This window comes from Hordeum vulgare, chromosome 5H (assembly GCF_904849725.1).
Source record: "Hordeum vulgare subsp. vulgare chromosome 5H, MorexV3_pseudomolecules_assembly, whole genome shotgun sequence".
NCBI lineage: Eukaryota > Viridiplantae > Streptophyta > Magnoliopsida > Poales > Poaceae > Hordeum > Hordeum vulgare.
The window spans coordinates 414,828,476-414,839,156 of record NC_058522.1 but is presented as its reverse complement, the minus strand read 5'-3'; the positions used below and the strand labels follow the sequence as shown (position 1 = coordinate 414,839,156).

The following is a 10,681-nucleotide window of genomic DNA, read 5'->3' as shown; positions in this document are numbered from 1 at the left end:
TACTTGTAGTTTTCTGATATGCAAGTTTCCCTGGATCCATATAACATCTGTACAGCTGATTTTCCATATTTCTGTTGCGAACCTTCGTTTGTATTGGTTCTCTTACTTATTGTCAGTTGGATGTGGCTTGTTTATTGGTCGACGACCATGGAAATGTGCGTTAACTTTCCTGAAAGTTAAGCTTGTCTTGACTCTTGACCAGACGTGACTAAGAACTGGATGCGCTTTATTCAGAGCGCGCGACACGAAGCAAACTGAGCTGCAGATTGAGCTAGTTATTGGCATTAGTACTTTCTGACTGATGTGAAATTTCTTCATAGGTGGATCTCAGCACTATGCTCGAGGAGGCAGTCCTCTACGTCAAGTTTTTGCAGCTACAGATCAAGGTAATCCCAAATGACATGGTTGCATTAGGCCTTTTATCCCCTAGGAACTCTGTGTGTGATTGTGATGTGTCTTACAAGAAATTTTGTTCATGATTTCATGGTGATGAATTTTGTAATAGATTGCTGCTGCAATACCTACTTTTCTGTAGATTGGGTCTTATTTAAACTGAACATGAGAATTCTACTGTGTTATTATATCCTCGCACTACGGTACTAGTATTAGAATTATGCTGACTGAATAATATCTCGAATAGAATATGAGTTACGCTGCATTATTTAGTCCCTAAATTAATACAGAAGAAAGAAGGACTTGAATTTATGCTAGTACTCCTACCAAAGTTTGTATTCCTGTTTTTGTTATCGTTTTGGGCCAGTCGTGGCCTGCTGAAGCTTATTGAATGTATCTCTTGTTCTGGACCAGTTTTGGTTTTGTAAAGCAAAAAAAATATGTATAGAGCAGCACACATTTGTTCCTTAGTCGTCACTACTCACATTTTCTCAACAAACCTTGCGATATTGCAAGTGTCTAATATGCATCTCGGGGGACCTGTTCCTGCAACCAATTTCGACCAAGTATGTATAGTCACCAATTAAGTTTGTCTATGGGATTTATTTATTTTTGGGCACCTCGCCTGGAATCTTGGACTGTATGTGCGTGTATCCACCATAGTTGGAAATGAACTTCTACGAAATTGGCGCAGGTTGTGATGACCTATCCGGACCGGGCCGTAGAGCCGAGCCACTCAGGAGTAGCAGGGCTGCGCGTGGAAAAGGTATCATCGCTTCAACACATCTACTCACAATGTGTGCATTCCTCTGTTGATGATATGTATATAAGCGACAAGAATTCGTTGCCACTGTGTTGTATGTATTCCTTTGTCCAGATGATTGGGCAGTGGGAGTTGTGCATAGTACCATACAGTATTTTTCCTTTTCCTAATCCATCGCAAGGAGCTTCATATTAAGTTTGTTGTTAGCTTCCCCAGGAAAAAAAGTTTGTTGTTAGCTGTAGCCTGCTTCAAGTGTGTACAGATTCATGTATCAAGTTTCTTCAGATGTTCACAGACTACTGGATGTAGATTTCTTACCAAGTGATCATCTTGGTAAGCTACCAACAAATATTGCAATCAAGGATGTAGTTTTCTTAATACTCATCATGTTATAATACTCCTAGCTTTGCCACTTTGAAGACATTTCATAAAACCGGGCCTTAACCACTTTGGATGTGGGTTTATGCCATTTTTGTTTGGTAGGAGTTTGTTAGCTATATGCACTAAAATTATGTCAGCTCGCGACGGCTCTGCATTGTCGTCGACTGAATTTGGGGAGCAGCATGCGACGATTCTAGCGTTAGCATTGGGCATGCGCTGGTTCAGACTTAGGAGAGGTTCAGACTGCAGTGCGGTTTAGACTTAGGAGAGGTTCAGACTGCGGTGCTACACAACTGCGTCACCAGCCCTTCTGCAGGTATGCAAGCTCATCCTCTTCTCTTATTTCATACTGATGCATAGGACAGGTACCAATCTGGAGATTGGTTTCTCGATCAAGGGAATGACTAGAACATCTATTTTGGGAGTGATGGCTTCGAGATTTACCTTTGTTATGTTAACTATATGGGATCTTGACCCAAATTTCCATAGATATACACTTGCTATGTTAACTGTATAGTGTTGACCCAAAGTTGGAAACTTTTCTTAGTCGTATGTTGGATGGCAAGATAAATGAAAACTTGCAGTTTCACCTTTGCTATTTGGAGTGAATTTTTTCTGTAGAAGTTATATGGTTTACACTTTATACCCTTATTCTCAAAAAAAATGCTCTTGTAATTGTAGGTGGGGACTATTTCATCTCTAAAAAGGTATCTAAAGTTGCTATTTCATCTCTAAAAAAGTATCTAAAGTTCCTCGTTAAAAACTGTATCTTGTGCAACAAACCTAACTTGAATCATCATTTTGTCTTTTCAGTCCGAAAGCGCAATTCATGAGTTATCTGACTCGGTTTGGTAAGTGACATGCGTAAATTTTTGTTTCCTTGTGTATCTCATGATGATGCTTCGTAGATAGGCTACGGGGCTTGGCTTGAGAAGCAGCAAACAACTTGTTTCTATAGATTATACTTTATATATGCCTACATGGTGTTAGATATAATAAACATACCGACTGCAAAGGATATTTATTCTATGTAATGTTGTTCCTTATTGTGCGTTGAATAATTTTTACATTCGATGTATTAGCTTGATGTGTTCTTCCTGTAGCTGCCTAAAGTTATTTACATGGTTTTGTGGTCTACTTAACAATATGATTGTTTTCTTTATTCTATATTTCTGCCTCACCAGGCCCTTGGGTTATCTCTGCTTTATTTGTGTGTATGTTCATTTGTTTTTTTTCCAAATTTTCTGAAATTTCACCATGAACATTTTCTTTTTTGCATTCCTGAGTATTCACCAATTTAACCTTCATATTTGATGTTTGGTGGTGTATTAAGGTACTCATGGGGTTCTTTGATCTCACAGGATATAGTTTTTGCACAGGTGAAGTACCAAGCCAAGTATGAAGCTATGAAGCGTATGAACAAAGAGTAGCATATGTGTTGTAATAGTAGGCAGTAGTAGGCATATCTGGGTTGTGGTGTAGTGTAAAGATTGTAATAGACAAATTTAATGTTGGTTTGGACGAATTGCATTTGCTCCCTAGCCTTTTTAACATATTGATTTTGAATGTGATTTGAATACTTATGAAATGGCAACTTGACAAGGGGACCAAGTTATGATATTTATTTGACAAAATGTGAAATTTCTGACGTGTGGGACTAATTTTGAGATCAGCATGACATGTGGGACCAGTACAAAAATAAAATAGCCAAAAAAGAAAATTTGTAGAAAGTAAAAGGTCACAAACCAAAATTCAAAAAAATAATACTAAAGTGGTTGTAAATAGGCTAAGGCCCAAAAAGAAGCCCAATAAGAAAAAGCCCCAAAAAATAAAACCAGCCCATGTGATCAATTGAAATGGGTTGGGCTGATTTCAACCACGACGTTTTAATTTCGTCGTAATTTTGCCACGTAGGACTGCCACGTAGGACTGGGTTTGATTGCCAACGATGATTTAGGATCGTCGTAAAGGTTACGACGATCCAGGAATCGTCGTAAAAGTTACCACGATTTTAATCAAAACATCGCTGCTGTTCATTTCTGACGCTCCGTTTCGACGCTTGGTTTTTCGTCGTGAGATCGTCGTAAATTAAAAACCGTGACGATGTAGCGACGAAAAAATAGCGTCGTGTATTAGCATATTCCTTGTAGTGATCATATAGGACTTAATTGAGCGCTGCACATTGATAATCAAAGATCAAACTACTGTGTGCACCTAATATATTTTCACCAAGATCACATACCCCAAAACATTGACCTTAATCCCAAACCACATTAATGCAACTGAAATAAAAATGTACTCCCTCCATCCCAGAATAAGTGTCTCGACTTTAGTAAAGTTGTACTTGTGTGTGCCTAATACAACTCATCGTCTCATGTGGTAACTATGCTCTGCACACATGATACAATTTTTTTCTTTTTTTTCCAACCGGTCAACCCCCACCTTTCCATTAATAATGAGTTAACTGAAAGATAACAATATCTGGTCTATTTTCGAGTTACAAACACCAGCAATGAAACATCACATTGAAAACAGGAGGAGCGAACTGGGACATTATCAGGAAACCTGCTATAGATGCTAGATGAAACATCTAGTACGGGGCAAAAACCTGATAGCACCACATCAAGTTAGACCAAAATGAAACAAGATAAAGGCTACAATTCCATATGATAGAGTTATGCTCCTCGGATGATGTAATTCAAGCTCTTTTTCCATTCAAGTTTTGGTTATTGACCAGTGTTCCTCTGCTATCAACAAACCTGACGCCTGATACACTCCCTCCATGTTTACTATAGAAGGATTTACTACTGAACAAATGTCATTTGATTTGCTTTTTCTCTCATGAAAAGTAATAGTCAAAACTGTAAGTTGGACGCTTTACACAGCCAAGTATAGACATTTTTTTTCTGACATGGTGAAATTGGAACTTTGTACAGATATGAATAGATTTCTCCTTAAGATAACCAGATCTTAACAAAATGAATAGAATCAACAAAGCACCCCAGGTAAGAGAAACTACCATATCAACAGAAGCCCACCCAACTGGCCAAAAAACACCAAAATAATCTGTAATGAATATGCAAAACGCAGGTGGCTTTGCATGAGACTCAAGCTGTACCTTATGGAACCATACAGAGTAAAGCTAAATTCTCATTTGGGAATCCTGGTTTTCAAAATTATGTAATAAATGAAGTCGATGTGCTTCCAAAATAATCTTCTTGCACAAAACTCATGCACGCACCATCCAAACTGCCATTTGCATCAGTGGAGACTTCGACAAGAATCTACCATATTCATTTAAACAGCTACTAGTTAGGATCATTTACATTACTAGTTATGGATGGATGCATAACAGTTACAATACAACTATTTGTTTTAGTTCGTACTACTACTATAATCGATGCAAAAAAAAACATACTACTATTGTAATTGACATAAAAACCTTGAAAGAGACAAGCAGAAGTCAAAACATATTTTTAGAACAGATATTTGCATTGAAATTAGGCATTAAAAATAATGGACACAAATATTTGCATTAAAGATTAGGCATTGCACACCCAGCAGAAAGAGACAAGCAAAAGTCAAAACATATTTTTAGAACAGCTCACGACTACCAACAATAATGTAAAATCCAGATCTTACATCTTCATCCATTTGGATGTTGGCATCATACAATGCTTTGCTTGACCATACCATGCTTTCCATGATGGAAAGAGACTCTACAACAATAACACAATAGACAACCAGGAAGCATCAAACTTCACTGCAAAATTGAAGAATAGGTGCAAGACAATGAATATTTGATCCAGTGTCGTTGGCTCGTACCTGAACAGATGTAAAAATATACACTGCAATATATGTTACTACCGAATATATGTACCTGAACAGAGTTCTTCTTTTCGACCGTCAAGCTCTGAAGCAGTCTGATCTTGGGGGTGCTGAATGAGAGAGCGTCCAACACAGCGTCCAACACAGTAGCATCATCGTTGGCTCGTATGAGCTTGAACTTCTCCTGGAAGCATGACACAGGACAAAATCATCTTCTGTAATGGAAAATGTCAATGGCGTCAGCTCATATCACAAGAGAGCTACACTTTCAGACATTCTAGATGGACAATTGCATAAATAAAAATGCCTATACGAGACTCGGGGACTGACCCTCAACGCCTTAACTGTAGTCAATAATTATCAGTATATGTGAATAAATAAGGCACGTGCATGCTTGGTTGGGGGTAATTGTTTACAGGAGATCCGTTCAGAGTCCACCCCAGGGCGTCAGACAAAGACCAAGCACCGAAATTCAGCTGGTACTAGCGCGACATCACATCACAACACTACTGATTTTGCTTCTCTGTTTCGGACTGAATTTTCAATTAGCAGGCACATCTGAATTCGTGGACCTACCTCACGGGCCAGCATCGACACCAACACGCAGTTTGACAGCTTTGCTACTCACCTCAAGCACGCAGAGCATGCTCGCCGGTGCAGCGTGAGCCAAACCAGGACATTGCAAGGTCGCAAGGAAAGAGGAACATGGAGCTGAGCAAGGCGAGCAAATGGAAGTGGTAGGCCGTGAACCTACCTGCGATGGGTGGGGCATGAGGGTGGTGTGGAGGCGGGTCAGCTCCAGCGCGGTGCGGACGAAGCTCTGGTAAGACGAGCCGGCGCCCAGCACTCCAGCTCCGCCGCCGCCGCTCATCCCCTCTGCTACTTTGCCTCCTCACACCAGTACACAGTACACTCCGCTGCGGTGTGCGAGGCAAGTGAGGGTCAGGGCCTCCTCATCGGCGCACGGGCTGGGGATGGAGAGGACTGTCGGCTTCGTGGTGCAGGTCACGCGCCAGCTTCTTGGAGGTCTGGGGACGCGCCAGATCTAGCTGTTCCTAGGGGTCCCGCGGCAGCACCGCCAGCACGCCGTCCGGCACCGCCAGGGCCCCTTCCACGGCCGCTAGGGGTCGATGGCGAGCGCTTTGAGCACGACAGAGAGGGAGGCGAGGCCGCAGAAGGCCGGCTCTGACTACGTCTGGAAGTAGGAGATGAGGTTGAAGAAGCCCTCCATGGTCCCGCCCTGCAGCGCCTCCGTGAACATCCGCTTCCCCTCCGCCGATGCGAACTCCAGCGCCGGCGGCGACGGACGCATCCCAGAGAGGCGTGGACGGCTTGGAGAGGCTCGGCTGCTCCGGATCTGGGAGGAGGAGGAGAGGAGAGCGTGCAGTGGATCGGGAGGAAAGGTGCGATGGGGGAGGGGGGTGTGAGCTAGGGTTGGATGGATGGATGTTTTTTTTTTTCTGTAGATAGATGGATGGATGGATATGGGTTGAAGATATGGATGGATGGATTAATGGATGCCATGTCATCGATCTGTGGGAAGATTTTTCATTGGTTCGGAAAATCAATGATCTAAAATAGTTTTAAAATACTATAAATAGAGAAATTTTGTGAAGCTTCTATCAAAAATATTTTGCAAATGGGCACCACACAATTTTTTACTAGAGTTAGGCCCTGTTTGGTAACAAAGTAGTAAAAAAACTAAAGTATTAAAAACTGCAGTAATTTTACCTATAGGTAGAAAATACCATGGTTTTAATATAACAACGTTTTTTATAGTATTCACAATGCACAGAACCTGTTTGGTTACGCCACATATTGTTGTAAAATTTACCAGCTAGCCGTTGATGGTGCATGCATTTGTAGCTAGCTAGCTAGCTGTTGCTAGCGGTCAATGCGTATATCGAGCTACGTAGCTGGCTAGATCTTGCCCGTAGCGTGCATAGAACATAACCATCCACAAGAAGACTCCAGTTTGCATGTTAAGCAGAGGAGCACCCACAACATGGCGTCGGCGAGCTAGCATAGACGGAGTGATTTCGCCTTCTTCCACATCACCGTGGGGACACGTCGAAGCTGCACGTGGAGGTGCCGAAATACCTCTCTATCATCGAGCGAGTACACATGAAGAAGACAATGACGTCCCACCCCTTCTTTTCGCCTTCTCCGTTTTTTAAAAAGAGGTTTGGAGTTCTTTTTTTTATGCAGAGAAAAAACCACAGTTTTTCCAATACTGCAGTTTTAAAATCACAATTCTTATAGGCAACCAAACACCTCATTGTAAATAAAACTATGAAAATTTCAAAAACTGCAGTATTCTAAAAATACTTCGAAAATTCTTTGTTATGAAACAGGGCCTTAGACCACATTTTATGGATAAGGACCAATTTGTACGCATTTTCGATCTTTCTACCTTTTTTTAATCATTTTCGGAGTGGCAAAAATGGTTTTTTTAAGAACCAACCAAATATTTGTTGCAAAATTGACTCCATCAATTTTCTAAAATACTAGTCCATATTAAATATACAATTGACCAAATGGTTGGGTGTAAAAAACTTTTATCCACCTCTCGTGAAAAAGACAAATTTATGTCGATTCAACACGAAGCGGGTCAAATTTAAACTAGAGGTACCTCATAGTTTTCTCATGATTTTTTCTAAAAATCATTTTTAGGTAAATAATTATCTAGTTAATCAGAGATCCAACAAAATTTTAGCAAGATTCAACCCCTAGCTATGAACGGTCATGTTTGAAGTTTCGAGCGTGTTTTGAAATGGGCATAACAAATTCAAAAAAAATCAAAAAATTGCAAAACCTTCGCGTTGTGTCATCATATCTGACCAAGTTACCAGGAAAAATAAAAAACTTGTAATACGGTAATTAGTTTTAAAAAGTGTTCTTAGAAATGGGCTATCATGTGTGAAGATTCATGCCTTTCAAGACAAATGATCAATCTTATGGTAGCATTGATGGCATAGTTTGTTGAAATGATATAATATTGTGCACAAGGGTGCATATTGGAATGAAAAACATTGTTCATTAAGGAAGTTTTCATTTTCCTTGTATGAAAAATTCATTTTCCATTTTTCAAGTGCCCAAAATGAGTATTTTTGTGAAGGACCTACCATATATTTGTTTCAAAATTGGACCAAATCATTTTTATAAAATACTAGGTCATATTTAATGTACAATTGATAAAATGGTTGGGTGTTAAAAGCTTTTATACACCTCCCGTGAAAAAGACAAATTCATGTCGATTCAGGTGGAAACGGGTTAAATTTGAACTGCAGCTGCATTATAGTTTGCTCTTTATTTTTCTCAAAAATCATTTATAGGTACATAAGTATCTATTTAATCAGAAATACATGGTTTGGTGGCTTTACGTCGAGGTTTGGATGGTGGTCGAGGGCACCAACTCCATAGCGCGTGAACTTGCATGCCAATCGCTTGGTCACCGCCTGACCGTTGCGTTGCCAGGCGTTCTGGGTGGAATAGGCATGTCTGCTGGGTTGGACAATCCCTCGGTAGGTGTTACCAAGAAGAATACAATATAAGAATCTCACGAGGAGATTGAACTAAGCTCAAACATGAATTAGCATCCAAGTGTTTGATTAGCGGCGCGGGTAATGCACATAGACAATGGGCCTAAATTTTGGCTGAGGATGATCATCTACTAAGGAGACTCCCTTGGCAAATTTTTAGCTCAAATGGATGAATCTAGGTGGCACTTCCTTTGCAAAGTAACACCCTGTGTAGAAATATGGATGTTGAAGATGGGATCAAATGAATGAATGGATTGAGCTGAAATTTGTTGTATGATGTTAATTTGGGCATATGAAGGCACTGTAAAAAAGTTACCCCATTTGGACATGCCAAAGTGACACTTCCTTCACGATGTGCCAATCTGGAGAGAAAATGGTAATTGAAACTGGGCTCACATAGATGATTGCATTGAGCTGAAATTTGGAGGATGATGATAATTCAGGTACATTAAGTCACTGTAAAAATTTCATAAAATTTGGATAAATAAAAATTGTACTTCCTTCACAATGCTCTCTATTGAACAGAATATTGGAAAAAATATTGAGGGAAACTGGTTAAATTAAATGAGCTAAAATTTGGTGGAGTGAGATTATATGATCAGTTTTATTCTGTGGTAAATTTTCATCAACTATAAAGAAATATAAAATGTAGTTGCTTCACAAACTTAAAATATTACCAGAAACAAAGATTGGATGATGAGCTCACATGGATTGTTAGGTGGGGCTAAAATTTTGTGGAGAGCTATGTTTTGGGCACATAGAAGATGTGGAAAAAATTCAAAGCATCAGGATATACCTATCTAGTACTTCCTTCACAAAGCTGTTAAGTGAACACAAACTTTGGAAATTTGTTGAGAAAGATTTACTAGGCAAATGGTTATGAAAGTTTTCATGAGGCAATGATTTGGATAGGTAAGAGTGCCCATAAAAAATGAGGGTAATCAAAGAAATAGAAATAGCACTTCCTTCACAAAGTGCTATTTTAAACAGAATAGGAAAATGAATATTGCAGAATTATTTTTGAACTATGGAAGGAAGGGTTTTCACATATTTGAGGAATATATGATCCAAAGTATTTATGATAATTTTTCGAGAATGTTTGAAATTATAGAATAGTAGGTTGCTTCACAAACTAGGATGAGGTGGGATAGAATGGACCCACGAGAGACATGTCAACATAGTTAGAACATGTTACGACATTTTTATAATCGTCGTAAAAGTTATGACGATCTCATCTTATGCGGTTACGACGTTTTTGACTCACATCGTCGTAATTTATATGTAGATTTGACCCCCTCAAACGGTTTACGACGATCTCGGATGGAATCGTCATAGATTTATGACGAATTCATCAACGACATCTTAAAAACGTCATGTATGAGCATATTTCTTGTAGTGGTAACCCACAGGTACCAAATTAAGGTTTCAAGAAAAAGATTGAATACTAGAGATGAACTAGGCTTTGAGATGAGATGGTGCCACAGAAAATGTTGATGAAGAGTGGTCCTTCCACAAAGGAGGAAGCATTGGTGATGACGATGGCTTCAATTTCCCCCTCTCGAAGGGAAGTTTCCCCAACAAAATCTCTATGTCGGATAGCAAAAGGGTCACTGATCTGGTTTTTGCCTTGAGACGATGGTGCTTCATCACGAGAGTATCCTAATGATGTTTGCTCGGGTAAAACACACCATATATGAGAAAAGGGGGGTTGGGAGAGCTGCTGACCCCCCAGAAGGCAACAGGGCGAGCCTAGGGGGTGGGCGCGCCATGTTGG

General features: G+C 39.9%; 1 protein-coding gene across 3 annotated transcripts; it reads right to left on the bottom strand.

The window, feature by feature from the left end:
* Positions 1-3,950: 3,950 nt before the first annotated feature.
* On the bottom strand, positions 3,951-7,001 carry LOC123399605. Of its 3 annotated transcripts, XM_045094003.1 has the most exons (4): positions 6,120-7,001; positions 5,418-5,549; positions 5,180-5,256; positions 3,951-4,821 (listed from the first exon to the last, which is right to left on the bottom strand). In XM_045094003.1, the coding sequence occupies exons 1-4, from the start codon at positions 6,234-6,236 to the stop codon at positions 4,767-4,769; spliced, it is 381 nt and encodes a 126-aa protein (XP_044949938.1). In that variant the 5' UTR covers positions 6,237-7,001; the 3' UTR covers positions 3,951-4,766. The 3 variants fall into 3 exon arrangements, 2 of the variants coding, with proteins under 2 accessions (XP_044949938.1, XP_044949939.1); XM_045094004.1 differs by lacking the exon at positions 3,951-4,821 and having other exon boundaries at positions 4,988-5,300; XR_006610406.1 differs by lacking the exon at positions 3,951-4,821 and having other exon boundaries at positions 4,988-5,580; positions 6,120-6,364.
* Between the last annotated feature and the right edge of the window lie 3,680 nt (positions 7,002-10,681).

What these genes read in the sequence shown, in the direction of transcription:
- LOC123399605 (XM_045094003.1), bottom strand. Translation starts at nt 6,236, where the DNA reads ATGAGCGGCGGCGGCGGAGCTGGAGTGCTGGGCGCCGGCTCGTCTTAC. An exon ending in TCATGCCCCACCCATCGCAG is followed by an intron (nt 5,550 to 6,119) that starts GTAGGTTCACGG and finishes TCATGCTTCCAG; the next exon opens with GAGAAGTTCAAGCTCATACG. An exon ending in ACATCCAAATGGATGAAGAT is followed by an intron (nt 4,822 to 5,179) that starts GTAAGATCTGGA and finishes TGAATATGGTAG; the next exon opens with ATTCTTGTCGAAGTCTCCAC.